General features: G+C 45.8%; 1 protein-coding gene across 1 annotated transcript; it reads left to right on the forward strand.

Moving 5' to 3' along the window:
• Positions 1-1,995: 1,995 nt before the first annotated feature.
• Positions 1,996-22,006, forward strand: LOC122363447 (arylsulfatase L-like). The gene is made up of 9 exons (XM_043332732.1): positions 1,996-2,774; positions 14,236-14,339; positions 15,957-16,082; positions 16,299-16,792; positions 18,402-18,585; positions 18,859-19,001; positions 19,253-19,385; positions 20,033-20,162; positions 21,436-22,006. Exons 1-9 carry the CDS (start codon positions 2,617-2,619, stop codon positions 21,764-21,766), a joined length of 1,803 nt encoding a protein of 600 aa, XP_043188667.1. The 5' UTR covers positions 1,996-2,616; the 3' UTR covers positions 21,767-22,006.
• The last annotated feature ends 1,264 nt before the right edge of the window (positions 22,007-23,270 follow it).

The raw sequence follows: 23,270 nt of genomic DNA on the forward strand, positions 1-23,270 counted from the left end.
GGTTCGCAGCGCGACGGGCGCCTGATGAGCCTCCTGTCAGCCATTAGGTATGGTTGCGGTTGGCATAGTAGCAGGTAGGCCGTAGCCAGTCGAAGTCAGTGAGGGGAGTGGGGACCGGCCGTGCGCGGCTATGTGCGCACGTTAACCCGCGCCCCAGTGGCGGTCTCAGCCAACTTCGCCCTAGTGGGGGGGGGGGGCATATGTTACCACCCACCTCTAACTCAAAAACTAAGAGGGATAGAAAGACGCGGTAAAAAGCAGTCGATAGCTCTCAATGCGTACGTTTGAAAGTATTTCGGTCATTTTTCACCTTTAAGCAATATTGGGGTCACCAGAGGTCATCAAAGGTCAAAATTTGCCAATTGCATTATATTTTTCAGAAAACATGCCGCTATCTCAGAAACTGTGGTATCTAGAAAAACGCATGGAACAGCAAACGATAGCTTTTGAGCTCTTCTTTTGAAAAGGTCATAATCAATATTGACCTCAGGTCAACGGTTTAGCCTCCAGAGGGCAAAAACTCCAAAAATAGCTGTTTTTACGAAAAGAGTTTTTCGACAATAGCTTTTGACCACAAAAAGCCACGGCATTTCTATTGCCAGAATCGTGTTCCCCTCGCCGAGACGAGTCGAATGAACTATAATTTGACCTTGAAAGGTCAACTTGAAAATTTGACCTCAGGTCAAGGTCATGACCTGACCGGAAAAGGTCATGTTGCATATCAGTCGATGCGTCTCAACAAGACAAACACAATGAGACCATCCCCAGCGTTCTATCTCTTTCCAATCGCGAGTTATTGGCAAAAAACTGTTTGTAGCCTCAAGTGACCTCAGATGACCTGTCTAGAGGCTATCAGCAAAAATGACACCTTGGTCATCACGAGTGGACTAAATCATTGTGATTCTGAAATATTTGGACTGTTCCCATGCGTACACACGGATCTAGAGGCATTTTCATTTTTCTCCATTGCCTTATAATGGTAAGGTCACGCCACTGACCTGACCTTAGGTCACGGATATGAAAAATCCGAGATATACAAATTGTAGGCGCCCATAACATCATGCAATCCACCAAGTTTGAAACCTTTCTGACAAACACTGCAGGCTGGACATGATTGCAAACTTTTTTTTAGGCTTGGTCAGTTAACTTGACCTGGTGACCTGACCTGACATGACCTGGGGTCAAAAATTTCACACATTGTCCAAAATTGATGTACAAAAAGCTACCCCAAGCGGCGCGGCGCTACGCGCCGCGCTTTTTTATTTACACGCGAAAAACGCGACAGGGTGGTAACATATGCCCCCCCCCCACTGGGGCGAAGGTTAAACTTTGGACTCTAAATTCTATCATAGGTAGGTAGAAAAATAGAATATTTATACTAGAATTGCGTGATCGGAGAGTAGGTAGGTAGAGGGCAGGGTCAACGCAACAACTAACAAGCTTCGCTTAGCGGAGGCTCTGTCCTTGTACATCCTTCCGGCTTCCACTTAAATGGTTCGGACTAAATTTATAAAAACAAAATGTCAATGAATTGGGCAAAGGATGATCCAATAGGATAGGCAATATAGGCACCTACCTATTTGACGCTGCGGGGACATCCCTATGGCCTATTCCCTTCTCTCCAAAAGCAAACTTGCTACAGCTTCAAAAGTGTTCCAGGATTCACTTCCGGATATCATTGCTTGACAAGTTAAAATTTATCACTAACTTTTTAAATGAATATTTCAAGTTGTTCTTTTTCGAGGGATACATTCCCTTTGTTTTGGACGGTGTGGAAGGGGCAAATGTCCCAACTGCACCGAGGGCTGAGCTTGCATCTTCGATGCAGATTTCCCAACAGCCTATGCCGCGTCACCCTGTTTAGAGCACCGTGACGTACCTACAGAGGGTATCGGTCTTATCAATGTCATTTCGGGGGTGTAGGAGGCTACGCGATCTCCTATTCAGCTGCTTTCGCATGCAAATCTATTCGAGCGGCGTCCCAAACACAGCCGCAGTGATCGGCGTGTCACCTTACAAAAGCAATGGCTGTCTGATTGAGGCGGGGTCTTTATGCAAACGCAGGATGCCCGATCGATCCAAGGCTGTGAGGTGAACGCTCTGGGGCCGGAGCGGCCCGCCTCGCGGCCTCAACCGGCGGCCGTTCCGCTATGGGAGTGGCCGCCGCCGCCGCGCCGCGCGCTCTGACCTCTCTGACAGCGGTGACCTCTGTGACCCGGCTGACCGTGACCGTGACCTCGCCGGGAGAGCCTGCGGTCAGGTGTGATCGGCCCGGATGCGGCGGAGAGTGTGTGGGAGCACAGGACGCGCGTCGAGCGGGCCCTGAGGACCGGTTTCGCGGTCCGGAGAGCCGCGGCGGCACCGGTGACAGATGAGTCGCCGCGGTGCCGGTGACGGTGGTGCAGTTGGTGCCGGCGGTGACGGTGGTGCAGACGGTGGTGTCGGTAGTGTCACGGTGGTGCTAGTGGTGTCATTTGTGTCAGATATAGTGCTATAGTGGAATTATAAGCGACAGAAATAGGGAATACTAACCATTTGTGTCCGTGATAACGTTTCTACTGCATCTCCGTCCGTCCGTCCGTCCGTCCGTCTGTCCGTTCTGCTTCTCTGATCTCGATGGCATCCACTGTTATTGGTCTGTTAGTATTACTCGGCGTGTTCATCTCATCATCGGCTGAGCCCAATATTGTGGTGCTTCTGGCCAATAATGTGCGAGCAGACGACTTGAGCTGCTTCAACCCCGGTACACCAGTGAAGACGCCAAACATTGACAGGTAAGGATGGATATTTTACCATTGACAGGTAAGTCATCAAACGGCTCTTTCCGGAAAACCTCTGTTAAAAGCCTAAATGACTCCAAAACGTACATATATTTTCCTATATTTTGCTGTTGTTGACTAAGTAGGAAAAACTTCTCGCCTTGAGTTTAGTATTAGCTCGGAATTCGTTTGTGCCAAGCCGCTACATTATAGATAAACGCTAGGTTTAGGCTCCACCTTACCATACAATTCAAGAGGCAAATGCGTCTCACATATTTGACAAGCTAACGGATTTATGACAAGCAAGCTGAGTTTATGTCGATTGTTGAGTGACATGCCTAATCGATTGTCTAATAAATACACATTTTCTTTACAACGATGCGACGCAGTTATTCTGCATAGCATATTTATTACGGGTTATTGACCTATGGCTCGTTGAAAACACAGCACGGCCGGCAATGGAGTCGTCTAATGGAGAGGCGCCGTTCTGAGGTGACCTTATAGTGCCAAGTTCCGCACGTGCACGGGGCACTGACCAGATGTTAAATAGTTCCTTCTTACTGCCTGTTCTGCGGCGTCCAGACGGCAGGTTTACCAAAAGGCATGCCGTATGTCGCGTCACGGGTCGTGGCGACCGAGGGAAGAACTGCGACGCTCTGCATTCTTGGGTTATTATACGTTTGGGATATGATAATTTGTGTCCTGGAGCTACTGATTTGTGCTGCATTATATTCACATCAGATGTGTTTGATATGCCGTGCGCAAAACACGGCCATCTTGATTTAGTTATCGAATTGCCAACGATCATTGTTAGGTTATTACATAAAATATTTGTTCAAACATATTATAATTTGCTGCATTAGGTACCCTTAAAAGTTTGAGCTCAGTTATAAGTTTTGGCACGCAATCGGCATCACTGCTCCTGTCCTTCCCAGATAATTGTGAGAACCAAACCTCCCCGTGTCGTGCTCCCCATTCCGTGTCCAACAGCTGTCAGCAGTGTCAGCTCATCTTCATACCTGTATAATTTGTGGCTACTCCTCCGCCGTGCCGACCTTGCCTCTCGCCTGGGTGGGCGAGTCACTGCACTTACACTCGGTGGTGTCCCAGCGTCGGGGGCGGCACGGGCAGGCCGATTGCCTGTGTTAATCCATCAGTCTGTGTGTCTCTACTGCAGAGACAAGACAACACAAACGGCTTTTGGGCGGAGCGCACAGCTGGAGGCAGGGGCGTCGCCACGGATTTTTTAGTGGGGGGGTCGGGTTTCCGGTCTTCGTCTTGATGGGTAGGGGTGTTTTTAGCCACACTCCCGGTTTTTTTTTTCGTGTGCCCGGAGAAAAACCTCGGCGCGCAGCGCCGCGAAAGCAGCGGTATATCTTATTGTACATAAATTTTGCATCGTGCATAAAAATCAAGCAGCGGTCACCTGAGGTCAGGTCACAATGTCGTGTCAAGTTCAGTTTTAATGCCTCTTAAAACTGCAATCTTGTCATTCCTACAGATTATCTCCTGACTCCTATAAGTCTGAAATTTGGTGTAATGAATGGGATTATAAGTGCCAACAGTTCATGAATCTGGGATTTTACATCTGAGAAGCGGTCAGGTCAAATAGGTGTGTGAGCTAGATACTTTTGTAGCCATGGCACCTTGTTCATTTTAGAGATAAGGTGCAGCTAATGACCAGTGGTGACTGAAATGGTCAGTCATTAGGTCATCAAAGGTCTCTAACACATTTTCGACAACAACTTTTGATGGAGACGTTGTAGAGCGATGACAGCACCTGGGCCCAATCTTACCAAATGCCGTAAATGCGCATTCACGGCATTTGGTAACATTCAGAACTATTCCACATTCACTTATTCATTCGTTCAGGCAACATTCATAATCATTGACGCTATCAAAATCATTGGACAAGATTGGCTGGATGTAAATAAAAAGGATATCTTTGATATCAGTGCCGTAAACTCCGGCCAGTGCTGCCAAATCCTATTCACGGCATTGGTAAGATTGGGCCCTGGAGTGTGTTCAGCTCAGTAACACGGATCGATCCATATGCAGCAGGTTCTTTTCCGGTCAGGTCATGACCTTTACCTGATATCAAGTTTTCTATTCAAGTTTTTAAGTTCAAATTGTAAGCCATGCGACGTGTTTCGACGAAACAAAAACGATGGTGATAACATGAATATCATACACATTCACTGAATCATAGGTTGTTACAGAACAAATGTTTCGGCAAAATCCGTCCGTTTAGCTGTTTGGACTCTATGGTACACAAGCCATAGACCCGAAGTCATATCTGAGGCGAAGTTGGCGAAAGAGCTTTAAAAAGCTATCGAATACGCTTTATGTGTTGCTGTAGCTCTTATTCGTATTTTGCGGGTCGCTAAGGTAAAACCATAGTGTAATAAATAACAAGTGAAGACACTTCGATTATTTTGTGTAATGCGTTTTCTTCTGCCGGAAGTGCTCTCTCAGAAAATCAACGATGTCTGATGACGATTGATGACGTTTTCGTCATTGTAGTGCAAAAGTTTCATCCCTGTAGTGAAAACTTCTAACCCAAGAAACTACTATCCAAGCTTGTAGTTATATAAGTGTTGGTTTTAACAGCTAATTCACCCTTATTTTCTACAAAACACTGAAAATAAATCCCTCTACACGCAACTTGAAATGAAATATCACTTAAACATAATGAGAAGACCAAAAACCTATTTTTACTACACATCTTTACAAGCTGAGAATGTCTTCTTTATGCCAGAATGGGTATAGCGTATGAACACAGGGACAGGCCCCACAGCTCGCAATACCTAAGAATTCATGTTCTCTTATCAGGCATATCGTTCGGAAGCTGTGTAAATGCCGACGCAGTGTTAAAATGAGCCAAACAGCTATTCATCAACTGGGCATTTCACCGGGCTGAAACGCATCGACGTCCCCTGATTTTGCATATTATAATGCATTCAATAGGAACAATGAACATGCGATGACTCTCATTCATTTCGCGCAATAAAAAGCATAGGTTCTCAAGTCAAATTGAAGGAAAAGACCGATCAAAATGACTCGTATAATACAGACTTTGTTTAAATACTCTACACTTTTAGGGGCTGGTACTGTTATGGTGTCCTCTATTTTTGAATATTTTCATACCGGTTCTGTCACATTGCATTCAGTTAGCGATCATACATGCAATAAAAACAGTGGGTTCTCGAGATTAAAGTTACGGAATAGAGTGAATGCTGATACGATGTTCAGCATGTTGGAGCGCAGGTAGATCGAGTAGGACTTTCATCGGGCTGTGGCACATCGATGTCCTCTGATTTTGAATATTTTCACGCATTTGATAAGAAAATGCGATTATTTTCTTTCATTAAATGCAATAAGAAACATGGGTTCTCGAGTCTATGTCAATCAAAGGACCGATCAAAATGGGTCATGTTTTAGAGACGTTGTCAAAATACCCTACACTTTCTAGGAGCCGGTGGTGTTATGATGTCCTCTGTTTTTGAATATTTTCATACCGGTTCTGTCAAATTGCATTCAGTAAGCGACCATACATGCAATAAAAACAGTGGGTTCTCGAGAGTAACGATACGGAATAGAGTGAATGCTGATACGATGTTCAGCATGATTGGAGCGCAGTTAGATCGAGTAGGACTTTCATCGGGCTGTGGCACATCGACGTCCTCTGATTTTGAATATTTTCACGCATTTTATAAGAAAATGCGATTATTTTATTTCATTAAATGCAATAAAAAACATGGGTTCTCGATTCTATGTCATTCATAGAACCGATCAAAATGGGCTATGTTTTAGAGACGTTGTCAAAATACCCTACACTTTCTAGGAGCCGGTGGTGTTATGATGTCCTCTGTTTTTGAATATTTTCATACCGGTTCTGTCAAATTGCATTCATTAAGCGACCATACATGCAATAAAAACAGCGGGTTCTCGAGAGTAACGTTACGGAATAGAGTGAATGCTGATACGATGTTCAACATGTTGGAGCGCAGTTAGATCGAGTAGGACTTTCATCGGGCTGTGGCACATCGATGTCCTCTGATTTTGAATATTTTCACGCATTTTATAAGAAAATGCGATTATTTTCTTTCATTAAATGCAATAAAAAACATGGGTTCTCGAGTCTATGTCATTCATAGGACCGATCAAAATGGGTCATGTTTTAGAGACGTTGGCAAAATACCCTACACTTTCTAGGAGCCGGTGGTGTTATAATGTCCTCTGTTTTTGAATATTTTCATACCGGTTCTGTCAAATTGCATTCAGTTAGCGATCATACATGCAATAAAAACAGTGGGTTCTCGAGATTAAAGTTACGGAATAGAGTGAATGCTGATACGATGTTCAGCATGTTGGAGCGCAGATAGATCGAGTAGGACTTTCATCGGGCTGTGGCACATCGATGTCCTCTGATTTTGAATATTTTCACGCATTTGATAAGAAAATGCGCTTATTTTCTTTCATTAAATGCAATAAAAAACATGGGTTCTCGAGTCTATGTCATTCATAGGACCGATCAAAATGGGTCATGTTTTAGAGACGTTGGCAAAATACCCTACACTTTCTAGGAGCCGGTGGTGTTATAATGTCCTCTGTTTTTGAATATTTTCATACCGGTTCTGTCAAATTGCATTCAGTTAGCGATCATACATGCAATAAAAACAGTGGGTTCTCGAGATTAAAGTTACGGAATAGAGTGAATGCTGATACGATGTTCAGCATGTTGGAGCGCAGATAGATCGAGTAGGACTTTCATCGGGCTGTGGCACATCGATGTCCTCTGAGTTTGAATATTTTCACGCATTTGATAAGAAAATGCGATTATTTTATTTCATTAAATGCAATAAAAAACATGGGTTCTCGAGTCTATGTCATTCATAGGACCGATCAAAATGGGTTATGTTTTAGAGACGTTGTCAAAATACCCTACACTTTTTTAAGAGCCGGTGGTGTTATGATGTCCTCTGTTTTTGAATATTTTCATACCGGTTCTGTCAAATTGCATTCATTAAGCGACCATACATGCAATAAAAACAGTGGGTTCTCGAGAGTAACGTTACGGAATAGAGTGAATGCTGATACGATGTTCAACATGTTGGAGCGCAGATAGATCGAGTAGGACTTTCATCGGGCTGTGGCACATCGATGTCCTCTGAGTTTGAATATTTTCACGCATTTGATAAGAAAATGCGATTATTTTATTTCATTAAATGCAATAAAAAACATGGGTTCTCGAGTCTGTGTCATTCATAGGACCGATCAAAATGGGTTATGTTTTAGAGACGTTGTCAAAATACCCTACACTTTTTTAAGAGCCGGTGGTGTTATGATGTCCTCTGTTTTTGAATATTTTCATACCGGTTCTGTCAAATTGCATTCATTAAGCGACCATACATGCAATAAAAACAGTGGGTTCTCGAGAGTAACGTTACGGAATAGAGTGAATGCTGATACGATGTTCAACATGTTGGAGCGCAGTTAGATCGAGTAGGACTTTCATCGGGCTGTGGCACATCGATGTCCTCTGATTTTGTGTGTACCAAGGCATTCTGTAAGAGACTGGGATTATTTACCTTCATTTCGTGGAATAAAAAACGTGGGTTTCATGTCTAAGTCAATTAAAAAATCCATCATGACGGGGCATGGAAGACGATGATGTATGCTGAGGATAGCGTTCAATGATTTAGGGAGTGACGTTTTATGACGTTTTATTACGTCATACTGCAGCGTGAGTAGCTACATAGCCCACTCCCAGCTGAAGAAAAGTTGTTACATGAGTTTGCATTATACATTGGTGAAGTGTCTTCACTTGTTATTTATTACACTATGGTAAAACGTTTACCAACGTAACGCATAAGGCATGCTTTCGGCCCCTGATCGACGTAGAGTTTCGCGGAAGAGCGAAAATGCTGCCCGTGATGAGAGAAAGCCGATGATGCCCAATTTCAAGGTCTTGGCCGCGTCATCTTAGGTCAACGCCCAAAAGTAGGAAAAATCTGGCCGCCTGCTAGAACTTAGTGAGCCGTAGCTGTTATCGGGGTCCCGAGTACGAGTTCGATGTTAGTCTTGAACAAAGATGATGACTCCATGCATTTCGGGTAGATCGGGTCGGGTCAGGTCAGGTCGACCAGCAGACTTCCTGCCGGCCATCTAGAGTGGGCTACTGACAACCACCAACGATAGCTTCGTAACATGTTACATAACCATAATTTATCAAAACTACTTCAAGCGGTTCAAACGGGCGTTAACCCTATTCCTGGCGGGGGGGCCTCAGGAGCCCCCCCCCCCCTGAGGTTTTTTGGTTATTTCTCCCAAACGCATTGAGCTAGGAAGCTCAAATTTTCTGACTTTTCCTAAAAGGCTTCTACGCAACATGTCTGAAAATTTTGAGTTAATCTGACCTCAGGTCAGGTCACCAGAGGCGGTTTGGTGACCCTACCTCAGAAAAGTTTGCAATCACGCCAGAGCTAGAGTTTTTGACCGATCAATTTCTTCTCTTCAGGCTTTAGTTAGGGTACCAGTATGTGCAATTTGTTTATCTCGAAATTTTGATATCGGTGACCTAAGGTCAGGTCAGTCTCGCGACCTCCCCATTATAAGTCAATGGGGGGAAAATCAACTCCCTGTTTTTACCACTAAAACGGGTCGGAATGGCCCCATATACCATACATGACTTCATATACGATCAACCTTCACTACCTTGAGGTCTGTTTTGCTGTTGGGCAGCTGTGAGGTCATGTGACGTCATCAAAGGTCACCAAAGGTTTTTGGCCAATAACTCCGTACAGGAACAAGATACAGACGCGTGGATGGTCTCATTGTGTTCAGCTCGTCAAGACGCATCGAATGATATACATAATGACCTCGAGGTCACGTGACCTGAGGTCAACCTTTGACCTTGACCTTTCGAGGTCAACATATATATCATTCGATGCGGATTGACGAGAGGATCACGATGATGCCCTTAGTTTGTTCCTATCTTGACTAATTCGAAAGTTATTCGAGAAAAACTTTCCATATCTAGCGCCGCCATTTTGACTTTTTCGACCCCTGTGACGTCATCTTTGACCTGACCTGAAAATGACCTTGGTAAAAATTGTAGATCTTGACCGTGCGTATCCGATGCCGTTTACCGTTTGTCGCTGTGATGTGTAGTTTTTTAGATCTGAAGGGGGGGCCGAATCGGCCCCCCCCCCCGCCAGTTTCTTGTCCCGGCGGAGCCCGCCAGGAATAGGGTTAAACTCGAAATCAGCCCCAAAAACCACACTTGTAAGTGGAAGCAAATAAAACTCAAAAAAGTTTACCAAGGTCATCCATATTCGAATCAGGGCCAATTTTTTTTTAGAATAGGTGTAAAATTCATTAACTCGGGGTCACTGGAAGTTTCGTTGCAATATACTCCTTTTTGCGCGTCTTATTAGGAAAGCCCCAGAGGGATCCACCATCTGACCCCATTTCCCCTATGCAGGCAGGTCCGAGGGTAGCAGGGCTGAGGCTAGCCAGGTACCTCGTAGTTACTGATACGTCATCCGATGAATCGACTGCAACCATTATTTTGACAATCAGACGAACGCTTGGGTCAGTTTTGAAGCGCTCGCTCATTTGAGGGATAAAAAGGGACTAAAATCATATTGTCATGCTGATGTTGTAGCCCACAGCTTATTGACCTATAAGCAATAGGGACTAGGGAGCTCTTGAAGCGATTCTGAATCTGACGTGGTATTTGTTGATGTTGCTGACGCCAACTTCCCTGACATGATAGCTAAAAAAGCATACTCAGCATCGCCAAAAGTGGGGGGGTCGACCCCCCCGGTTCTGACGAGTGGGGGGGTCGCGACCCCCCCGACCCCCCCGTCGGCGACGCCCCTGGCTGGAGGTGTCACAGATCGTATAAACAGACACTTGTCTCACAGGCATCCGCCCAGGTAAATCTGCAATCATTACAGCCGTTTAAGATCGAATCGGTGTCGATGTGCAAAGCGGAACATGGGGTTAGAGAGGGGGAACATGAGATGATGGCATTTCAATCCACCAGCGGCTGTAACTGTGTTTTGATGGTGTTCTCTTCTGGTACTGAATATAACGGTCACCTATAGGAAATTTTTGCTCTCGAATGTTGTGGTTGAAACATAGACCTCTGTATACAGAGGTGTGTATACAGAGTACCTCTGTTTATACAGAGGTCTATGGTTGAAATAAATGCGTGTTCTTATAAGTATAGTTAAGTACAGAATAGCACATTATGCATATGATTTATTACTTCGCGCTGGATGCTCTTGCAAGATAGTGTCTTAACCCGCGCCCTGATGGGGGGGGCCATTTTGGCCCCCCCCTGTGGTTTTTCTTAAATAGCGAGAAAACGGCGGCGCGCAGCGCCGCCAAATTTTGGGTACCTTACCGGGCATCAATTTGACACCTTCACACAAAATTTCAAGTCACAGGTCACCTCAGGTCAGGAGTTATTGAGGTCAAACTGAGGTCATGTTCGAGTAAAAATGAGCAAAAAACATGACATCTTTAAACGCTCACAAATTCTACAGTTAACAAGCAATTTTAAAGTTCTTTATGTGGTTGTGTAGAGAAAAGACGGCGCTACAAAACTGCTATCTCGGATTTTCGAAATTTTGGGATTTTGACCCCCAAAAATAAAAAAATGATTTTTTTAGAAAAACTCAAAAAATTTCCAAAAAATTTTCGAATTTCGAAAAAACCGGAATATATGTGATAGTCCGTGCGCTCTTCGATATACATACCAAATTTTAGATCGATGCCTCTTTTTTTGGCCAAGTTATAGTGAAAAAACTGTTAAAAATTGATGACGTCAAATTTTTGAACTCAATTTTTAGCAATTCTAGACCTCGTAGCGCAAAACGGAGACCACCATTGAACTCCCCGTGACGAGCTGCATCGAATCGATACCCATTTTATGCAAAAATATCAACTTTGAAATTTGACCTAATTTGACCTGACCTTGACCTGACCTTGACCTGACCTTGACCAAAACGTGACCTAAGCTGGCCCTAAAGTCTGTCTGACCCACATAATCGCATTTGTCATGTAAAATGGACCATAAAACATGTATCACACGACACTTTCATATTGTGACCCCCCAGTGACCTGACCTCTGTGACCTGACCTGGTATCAGTGACCTCAAATAGCAAACTATGTGTTTGAAGAACATTTCCCCATCGATGATTTTCAATGAAATGCATTTTACTCGATTTTACAACGCATTTCTTGAAATGCCTGTTAACGGTGAAAATTCGACCTTTGACCTGACCTGTGACGTCATCGGTTTGACCGAGGTCAATGAAATTGGGTCACAAGGTAGTTCCCCGTTGGGGCTATCCAACACCGTTTACCGCTTGTCGCTATGTTGCGTGGTTCTCGAGATCTGAGGGGGGGGCCAAAATGGCCCCCCCCCATCAGACCGCGTTGCTCGGCAGACCCCATCTGGGCGCGGGTTAAATGAAGAGTTCTAACAGTTTTTTTTTCTCTCAAATATCTGAATGGATAGAATTGAAAAGGTGCAGTTCTCATGAGAGATCAAACCATATCCACAAAATCAGCTCACATAATACGCTTGGTAGATGTGCGGAAATGTTCCTTCACACGGCGTTTCCCCCGAGTCACCGATGCAGATGGACTCCTGTGTATTTCACCATTATAAGGTTCCTGGCGAAGTTCGGTGCTTCCCAAAGCTCACCAAAGAATCTCATGAATCCACCGCAATGTAAGCAAGCAGTCGGAGCCTTTATACATTCCACAAGGCCAGTCCTAGCTGGATCGAGTATCTATGAACTCGAACTGATATGCAACGGCACGTCCTTCGATGTCTGTTGAAAGGAATGTGGTCTCTGCATGTGAAATGAAGCTAAACTCTTCCATATTTTGGAGTTCAATTTCGGTCTGTTTTCCATTGCATAGAAGTTTCAAGTCTTGCTAGTCACTGTATTCGACATTGTCCTAAGGGCGTGTTGGTATTCTTACGAGAGCTAACTGATATGGACGGTATGGTGTATGCTCCCGTGACGATAGTGACAATGAGCTTCTGTGTCCTTGCATCCACACCCCGTATGTCAGAAGGCACTGGCATACGCTCGCTAACGGCCGTACCGCTAGCGCTGTCGTGCAGCCGTGGACAATGCGGATTGGTGCTACTTTCGTCCTCTCCCTGTAATCCTGTTGGATGCCCAAGGCTGCTGGCTGGCGTCCGCTCTCGACTAGCCTTGAAAACCGCACTGTCATCAGATTGGGACGCTGTCCCATATTGGTAGACCAATGACATTCAGATACCATCTATCGCCGAACAAAAACCTGTTGCACAGCTCAGCTTGTTTTTATTGGTATCATTTTCTCTCTTTCGTCTCTTTCCAGTGTGAAACAAATTACATAGGTGACAAAGAGGTTTATCGCGCGGGCGTCTATGATGGCATTTGCATTCAATTATATCCATCAATCAAAAGCGGCACATATCATTATTGAAGACGTTTTCCCAGCTGGAATTTAACTCTCGTGGGCCCGGAGGGGGCGTTTTTCGCCCCCTTCCTTGGCGAATATTGGCGATAGCTCCCGAACGCTTAGGGATAGGAAAGCGAAACTTTCAGTATCTTTTCCCCCATCGATTTGACACCTTCTGAGCAAGCAAATTGGACCTAGGCCTAGCCCCCTTGATGATGTCACAGGTTCGTTTTTCTAGAGCACTGCCCGGCAAACTTCGGCGTCACAGACGTGAACTTCAAATGGCTGCCAAAAGTAGAGTTTTAGAGATAAAGATAATTACAAGCACGGTTGTGCAGCGTTTGACCTAGGGAAAACAGAAAAATAGTTTTGGTGACCTGAGATCATAGGTCAGGTCAACGACCCTGAGCTGGGGCTTTACTTTTTCGCAAATAACTTTAAAAAATGGCCCTAGAACTACGGAAATGGTACCAACGCATTCGTCTTGTCCAGACGCTTCGAAAGACACATATTTTGTTTGGAAAAGGTCAAGTTTTATGTTGGCCTCTCGTAACCTCGAGTGACCTTTAGTTGACCTTGACACATTTTTTTATAGATTTGGTTCGAATGCTTGAATGGACGGATTGACAAAGCTGGAGTCTATGCTAAGCAGAGCTTGTTGCGCAGACCCCTACCCCTACCTTCCGATCGCGTAATTCCGGGTAACAGGAGATTTTAAGTGCCAAAGTTTAACGTGCCCTTCAAAGCCGGACACGGCCTGTCCCACTCAACTGACTTCAGCTGGCTGCGGCTGCTCCGACCAACCGCAGACCATCCCTGATAGATAGATATTTATTTTGCATCTTTCTGAACCACGACTTTTATGTCAATTCATTAACTTTTTGAAGACGGGAGCCGGGAGGGTCCCTTTTAACGACGACGAATAAAATAATTATAACTCTACAATCTACATCTTGGGCTCGGAAAGCCAAGTAAATCCGTTTTCGTGTATTGCAGGCTGGCGTCTGGAGGAGCGCTCCTTCAGCACCACACTGTCCCGGCGCTGACCCTGACTGCTAACAGGGCTGCCCACATCACCGGTCAACTGCCCTTCCGATATGGTACGTTAATTAAGCTCTATTCACGGTGCCACTATTGGGTATGGTGGACTCTGTGCTCGATGCCGAGCAGCTCACAAGATAGCTTATATGATGCCATTTGAACTTCCGATAAACAAACCTCATTCATAGAATTTAGATACGATGGTTAAATAGTTACGATACTTTTACATGTTTACATGTTAAATGTGTAATGCATATATGTAAAGTGACAAGTATCGACGGTATATTCTCCCACCGCTTTAACCGTGTAATGTTGTAGTGTTATATTGTCGAAGCATACAGTGTTGTCGTGTGTTACATGATCCCGACTTCCTGTCTCAGACGGATGTGCAAGTGCATGCACAACATCTCGCTCGTGCAGACTGTAGTACGTTTACGATGCAAACACTGCACGATGCACGATTAGTATGCACACCTGACACTCCAAAGCGGTGCACGTCTCCTCGCTGAGCAATGCACCCACGACTCAGTCTGGCGACTGGCTTATAACAAAAACCGGTGACATTAAGGCCCAGCGTAATCCAGGCAGACGCCAGGCTGATATATGAAAGGCATTGAAAGGCAAAGGCAAAGGCATTTTTTGCCTTTATATATATGAAATGAAAGGCATTGATAGGCTGATATATGAAAGGCATTGCTTTGCCTTTCAAATATGAAAGGCAAAGGCATTTCTCTTCAAAAGCGCGTCGTAAGTGTCCGTTGAGACGTCGGATCTACTCGCATTGCAGTGTCAGCAGCGTGGGAGTCTGTTTTCAGTAGCTAAACGAGCTTTCCTTCAGGAATGTCCACGTTGTCATACAGAGGTGTTTTGCATTCACAAGTTGTTTTTGTGGCGAATAGAGCCTCAGCAGATTTGATATATGTCCAAGCTGCTGTGCCACTATTGCAGCAGCAGCTTGTTAATTTAATATCGGTGCACTAAATGTCAAAATGAAAATACCATTGCTGCTATTGATGCATAGTTTGAAGACTTATCTCTTCGCGGGAAAACAAGCTAAATTACCTTTCATTTCATTCAGCAGTTTGCATGAAACTTAGAAAGGTATTGATTTGCATTACGTGCATTATTTAACGACAGTGAGAACCAGTTATGCTAATGCAGCTATCGAGCTATCAGATACCTACCTTGACCTATGATGGAATGGATGTGGTGTAACAGTGGAGAAGTTTTTTATTTTGATGCAATTAAAGCAAGGCTATACCATGGATGATATAACATGGCTATACTTTCACACATGCATGTACCGGACACGGGACTGTGGAGTGTGGACTAACTGTACGGTACATAATCGGGTCACCGGTATGTATACCTGTATTTATGCAATGCATGCATGGATGGATGGATGGATGGATGGATGGATGGATGGATGGATGGATGGATGGATGGATGGATGGATAAATGTATGTGTATGGATGCATGTACGTGCATTGTTATGCACTTCTTTTCGGCGTTTCCGTTGGCACACGCTGAATAGCGATGTCCGTTTTAGTTCCCGAGATGCATTTATTTGTGAAAATGCAGGTGTGCAAAAGCTGACTAAAATGTGTCAGCCTCGCGTTGTCTGTTAGCGCGAGTGGTAACGGTTTTTGATGGGCTGTCTCTTTATCCGGTCGCAGGGCTTCAAGAAAGTGAAGACGGGGTCCGGCAAATTTTACACACCCTCAGCCGTGCCGGTCTGCCAGCGAACACACAAACATATGCAGAGGTTTTTAAAAAGTTTGGGTATCGCACTAAAGCTGCAGGTAGGTCACTCGGTGCATGGGGCTTGAAAAAGATATACAACTACATACATAATGAATTCAACGAGCTACTGATGTTTAGTAATTATATAGCATAAAATCTATTGATTGCTTAAATTGATGTAAATTAGAGATGCAATACTACAGTAATAAATGGAGGCCTAACTCGCTAGCCGAGTCACAGCCGACCGGAACACCGACGCCGCTCCTCTGTCGCAGGCAGCTGGGAGCTGGGCTGGGGCTGCCGGTCGTGGGCAGACCACTGTCACGGCCCGCTCCAGCACGGATTCGACTCGTTCTACGGCGTCCCCCTGAGCGGCGCCCCTGCCAGCGGCGGCCACCTCTCCTACAGCCAGCTGGTGCCCATGCGGGCTCTCGAGGCCTACCTGGCCGCCCTGGCCAACAGGACAGACCTGCGCGACATCTATCAGCCGATCGCCGAGACGGCCTGGTATCAGTGGCTGGCGCTGGCGGCGCACGACGGCCGCGGAGCCGGGGCTGGAGGCAAGGTCAGGACTCTCGAGGAGCGGGCGATGCTGACCGAGTCGCTGCGTCACCAGCTGGACTCACTGCTGGTGCGTGATGACGCCGTGGAGCGGTGGCCATACACCCTGCAGGGGATGACGCTGCCGATTCTCTCCGAGTCGCTGGAGTTTATCCGGGACAACCACCGCGCCAGGAGGCCGTTCCTGCTACAGCATACCTTCCTGCACGTAGGTGTGATACTGGATGGATGGTTGGGAGGGACACGACTGGCTAATCGGTGCAATTTAATATTGCTTCTGATTACGAGCATTAGAATACCGAGAAGAGCCATGGCAATTATTAAACTGTGGGTGATTATTTTAAAGGGACAGTATCATCGAAAAAAAAATCCAGGTAAGGAGCTGATTTTTTTTTTACTAGCATTTCTTATTTTTCTGAATCAGAAAAACATAGTTTGAGGACCGAACTCGGTGAAAAATATTGCAACCACATTTCATTTTCATGATTCATTTTCATGAGCGAACCACCACTATACAAGCATGGCCGCCAGTTTGGAAGCATGCAAAATTACTACAGAACTGGCGCAGATAATACATTATTGACGCTACGCTTACGCGGTCGTTCTTCTGATTGAGTTGTCCTTAGGGAGAGGTAGCCTTAGGTATTGCCTATAAAAATATAACGTGACAATTGGAGGGAGTGACAATTGGACGTGACAATTGACAATGGGAGAAAATATCACGTGACAATCACGTGATAAACGTCATACATTGGAGGGAGATTGTGATTCCAGCTGGAGGAATTCCTTTGTTGAGCCGCTAGAATCCGAAGGAAACAGCGGAAATTGCCTACGACTATTTAATGAATTTAACGGTGATGAATAAGTGCGAAAAACGTTTTGGCTTTATAAAATTTGATGAAATGACCAGGGTAAAAGTTTTATTACTGGCGGTCAATTCAAAACGGCGCAAACATTTAAACAGTGAAGATAGTGAAGCACGATTCAAAGTGTGGTACACCTTTCGTACTTTGAGCGGCGATAGCGGGATAACGGTGTGGAGCTTCGAGGATCGGTCTTCAGTTCCCGGACCAGAAAGGTGGGGCCTATGCAATGTCAAATTTCATCAAAATGGTGATACTGTCCCTTTAAAGCTAGTATAAGTATTCAGCTGTGATCCAAATCATTTTAGTATGGGACAGATCAGCGACGGTTTCACACTAAAATTCAGTTTAGACACTAACTTTTCAGTGTTCGGTGCTCAATATCGTGACCCAGACTTCCGCCTTTTTCGTGCTAGACCCTAGAAGTCATGAGTTGCAGCAAATTATTTTCAAAGACGCCTGTCGGAACATTATTGGGTTTTTGTTGGCTGGTTTACGACGACGGCCATAAATTTAAGCCGTACTGCCAGCTTTGTCTCCGCAAAATGAGAAGGCCGGTCGCCACAACGTGGAACGGTGCCAGCCGAGCCGGGGTTGATAGGGCTTCCTTATTAATCCTCAGCGATATTGCCGGCTTGTGGCAGGTATGCAGAAGATGCTTCCCAGGATGATATGATGCCGCCAGTTGCAGTCATAAGAAAACAATGTATGTGCTTCAACGTTTAAAAAACAAATCAAATTAAATTAATCGTTTAGATTTAAACACAGGAATGAGTAGGCGCTTACTCAACTTCGGATGCGATGGGAAATTATTACATTGTTAAATATATTTACTACTAAATTATTCAAGTCAGTTCCGCATATCCCGTAGGTCAGCATCAGCTGTTGTAGCGATTTAACTCACATTTCCTATTGCCTCTGGTGTTGATAGCTGATGCTGAGCCCTTGCCGCAGGTGCATGAGCCCAGTATCGCGGCGCCACACCGGGTGGGTGCCAGCAACATCAACCCCTACTACGACGGCATCCTGGAGCTGGACTGGGCGGTCGGCCGCGTCCTGGACCAGCTGGAGAAGCTGGACATCCTCGACAACACCGTCGTCTATTTCGCCTCCGACTACAACGACCTCATGTCATTTCGTTAGTACTAGACGGCTGGATTGACTATGTTCTTTTTTCTGTATCAAATGATGCTCATGGGAACTAGCGATTTTTGACTGGTCGGGATCGTAACGTTACTCATTTTATTTCCACCGCGACTGTCATCCGGATGCTTCTTCTTCAACAATGCCGCGCTCAGCTGTCAGAAATACTACGGGTCCGAAACGTGATGGATTTAGCGAGTTGCTTGCGGTCTATCACCGACTCATAAGATGTCTTATCCCGGATTACAAAGTTCGCCGACCCCCACAGGATCCTCGGTGTCTAACATCACCGACAGTCGAGTGCCGGGGATATTCCTGTGGCCGGGCACCCTGCAACCGCACGTGATGCGCCAGCCGACCTCTGTACTGGACCTGCTGCCCACCCTGATAGACATCATCGGCAGAGGAGAGGTGGGACACGTGGTGATGACCAGGGTCACGTCATGTAAAGGAGATAAGAGCGTTCATTATCTGCTTGACGAATATGTGCTATCTAACGTTATGACGGTTTTGTGATTATATTTTCCAGCAACGTCAAGTAACGTCCAGTAACGTCAACAGCTAAGGTGTCAAATCAGAAGTGCATATCATCCACATTGCTGCGGATTATGTAAGACTTTGTCACTTCTCGCAATTGTTACGACTATGCTTACATCCCACAGGAGCTGCTGAACATGACGATAGATGGCCGCAGCCTGTTCTTTCCTCTACTGACCCGTGGCGAGACCAGTCTAACCCGGTACTTTAACTACAGAGGACTCCGGCCCGACAGCGCCACGCTCGTCTTCCCAGGGGGTGAGTGGCGCATGAGTGGTTGTGACGCTATGGCTGACAATACGCTCAGGAGTCTACTACATATGCTTAGTGTTTCATTCGAGCACTAGCGTGTCATGAATGATTCCCACACGGAAATATGCACACGTGAAGTGCATATTTATAAAAAAAAATGTTCCAGCATTTTGCATTGTGGGTCTCTTGCATTTCGTTCCTGGACGTTAATACATATTGCCGTAAATGTCAGCGGAGCGCGGACGGTAATGGCCGTTACATAAGAACTTTTGTCTATATCCACTCAAACATCTGAAGCCTTTCAGAACTGACGGCTTACTGAAACCGCATTGTTCAATTCTGGACTCGGGTGTTATGGCCACGATAGAGATTAGAACCGGCAAAAAAATGTTAATGGCATTGCAATAGTCCGATTATCGGGACGGACAAAGTTGAAAATTGACTCTAAGTGATTTACTTTTTTCATCGTACTTACGGAAACATTTATGTTTTGCGAAGCAATGGAGTTAACGATCCGATCAAAGCTTCTTTTCATCTTTTCGAGTTATGTGCAACAATATTTTGATTTATGCTACATAAAAAGTATCCCATCAGTCCAGAACGAGTCTTGCTGTGCCAGTCCCGCTCGTTACGCTGTCTGAATTCGCCGGTAGCTGGCGACCCGTCCATCTACAAGGTGTACCTGTCGGCGGACTGCCAGCTCTGTCCGGGCAGGACCGTGCTGTATAACCTTACCGACGACCCGTACCAGGAGCTCGAGCCCATCTCAGAGGAGGAGGAAATGTGAGTAAGGCCGGTGGTCTGATACGCACTGGGCATGATGTGGAGTTTGGAGTATTAGTGGTATTTAAGTATGTGCTCGTAGTAATGAGCAAAATTAAATTTGGAAAATGTATTACAAAACATTGAGCGCCACGAATCGGAACGTATGTTGAATCCATAAAATATGTTGAATCCATTTAATGTTTAAGGTGAGGAGGGTTTGCTAAGCTTGCTATTCGCAGTTGGTGCGGATCTCGGAAGTAGAGCAAACGTGGTAAGCCGGTTCATAAATTGTTGACTCTATCCCGTGAAACATGTCCAAGATGAACGGCAGCTCTGATCACCAGCTGTCGATTTACGATTACTCAATGCGGTTCAGACACGTGAGTTATGGTGTAGGAAGAATGGTAATAAGGTCAGACCAGTTCATCGGTGCGTGGGGCGGCGAAGCGCAGACAGATAAGGGGAGGGTGATCCTTTGTTATTCATCGTCGCTCCTTTTTGCGTGGTCACGGGTTACCGCGCAGATAGCGTGGTTCGCATCCACCACTCGTCTTTAGTAAAATGCATGGTAAATGGTATCGGGCAGCTGAAGATACGATGGTGCGATCCATAACGATCCCATGCTTTCGATTTAGCGGAAACATAGGTATGTTTTTGCAATCTTATGAATTTCACTAAATAGAGCTACCACCATGGAACTAAAAACAAGGACGTTACCTGTATGCATGGCCAATATTACCAATATTTCTACACTACAGTATATTCCAAATTAATACATACTTTACGGTGCGTTCACTGGAGATTAACCGTGCGTTAATTCGAAGGTAGCCGTGCACCAATTTAAATTGGTGCACGCGCGTGCAGTGATGAATTTCTCGACTGAAGTTTTTCGGAAGGGTCATTGACTTTATTCTAAGAATTCCCATAAAAGGCCCCTTTATTGTCATGGACTAAGCTTGATTTTAATTTAAATTCGCACCGTTAAGCATGTATTAATTAATTTAACACATGGTTTCCGTGCATAAATGGTTTTAACGCACTTGTGGATGGAATGGAGCACTTGTGCGTTAATGCACTCGTTTCACTCGTGCATTAACACACTCGTGCTCCAATCCATCCACGTCGTGCGTTAAAACCATTTACACACGGGAAACCATGTGTTAATATATATTGATATATGGCCATCGGACTTGCATCAATAAAATCCAAGTTTTATAGACTAATTCCCCGATACCTGTTTCGGACTCTCTCCAGACTGTTTCTATCGCAGCCTTTTTCCTCTCGCCGGCAGCTACAAGCGAGTGACTGAAGAGGTGCGTCAGAACCTGTACATACTGCCCTCGGTGCCGAGCCAGCTGGGAGACTTCTGGAGCGTGATGCCGCTGCCCGACCTGTTCCCGTGGACTCAGATCAGCGTGTACAACGACAACGTCGACGTCAACAGCGCCGAGGACCTGTTCGCCTTTCTCGAGGCTGACGTGATTTTCGCGGCCGAGCCCGGCTCGGGCGATCAGGAGCGAGAGCTGAAGGCGAAGCGGGATGAGTTGGACCCCGAGCTGAGTCTGTTTTATTACCGGGATGGCGGTGATGGCACTTACAAGGCGGCTGATGAGCTGTTCTAGTGATGGCAGATAAGGAGACGGTTGGTGAATGGTGCCGAGATGCCGTGGAATGAAAAAAGCTTAGTTGCAAAGGTTCGGCTCATGACATATGTGGATGGGAGCTGCTGGCTGATGCTGCGGTAGTTCTGTCTTCCAGTGTTATTTTGTGTATCTACTGGGGAAAGAAGCAGTGGCAAAAAGGCGGCTGTTATCAGGCATTATAAATTATATCAATAAAAGAAGTAATGGGACAACGGAAAATATTAGTTTTTGGCGACTGATTCATTTGACGTTCGCTGTCGCATGTGCAACAGCGAACATCGAAGATGAACGAATGAAGACTGCGCGTGAGCAGCAAATCTCTCTCTCTCTCTCTCTCTCTCTCTCTCTCTCTCTCTCTCTCTCTCTCTCTCTCTCTCTCTCTCTCTCTCTCTCTCTCTCCCTCTCCTTCTGCTCCTGTTCCGCCAGCTGGCGGGCCGGCCGGTGTGCCAGAGCCGCGGTAGGCATGGCCCGTCAGCTGACTAACAGTTCTCCCGCTAGATGGCAGCACGGGTGGGCGCCTGAAGGTATACTGTACCGCATGGCCCCGAGATTGTATGTATGTATGTATGTATGTATTGACGATCAAGAGCAATCCACAATCGGCGTGGCGATTACACTCCGAGTCCGAGCTGGTAAAAGATAACACAAGAAATACCTACACAAGAAAACGCACACACTTACGGATACGAGAATGCACAACGCGAACGCCGAACACGCACATACTTGGTGTAACCCGCACGAAGCCGCGTTCATAACTATACACACAGACTCGTTTGCCTTTCATAGTCCAAGAGTCATGAGGCTAGCTACTATGGCTACTCTGGCTAGGCTTAAGCCCCTTTTTTACAGCACGGGCAAACCTGGCTGGAGGCAACTGCGTTAGCTCGAGGGGGAGAGTATTTAGGAGCGCCGCGGCACGGTAGGCGAATCTACGTTTTCCGGTCTCTAGTCGGGGTCGCGGTAAGTGGAAAAGGTGGTCTTGGCGAGTAGACCTTGCTCGTGTTTGGGAATTTTTGGAAAATAGGGTCGCAATCTCCTCGGGTTCACCTCTCTGGATGGCCTTGTGCGCCGTGATAAGAGTATGGTATTCAGCCATTGTTTTAGGTGCCATCCAGCCGAGTTGGTCCCGGAGATGGGAGACATGATCAAATTTACGGCGACCGAAAATGACTCTAGCGGCAAAGTTAAGAATTTTCTGAATGCGATCGAAGTTCTTTTGGCTACCATTACCGAATACGGAGAGACAGTACTGGATCCGTGACATGACGAGAGCCACCACTAGTGTCTTGGTGACACCGTCGGGGAGATAGTGGCGGACATGGGAGAGGCCGATTAGGAGACCCGTGCACCGGCGACTGAGCTCGGACACATGCGCGTCCCAGGACAGGGTGCCGTCGAAGATAACGCCCAGGTTGCCCACCTGCTTGCATGGCACTAGTTTGGTGTCGCGAAAAGAAACGGTGAAAGCAGGCATGCTTCTCAA

This window comes from Amphibalanus amphitrite, unplaced genomic scaffold (genome assembly GCF_019059575.1).
Source record: "Amphibalanus amphitrite isolate SeventyFive unplaced genomic scaffold, NRLGWU_Aamphi_draft 000026F_arrow, whole genome shotgun sequence".
In the NCBI taxonomy this organism is placed as follows: Eukaryota; Metazoa; Arthropoda; class Thecostraca; order Balanomorpha; family Balanidae; genus Amphibalanus; species Amphibalanus amphitrite.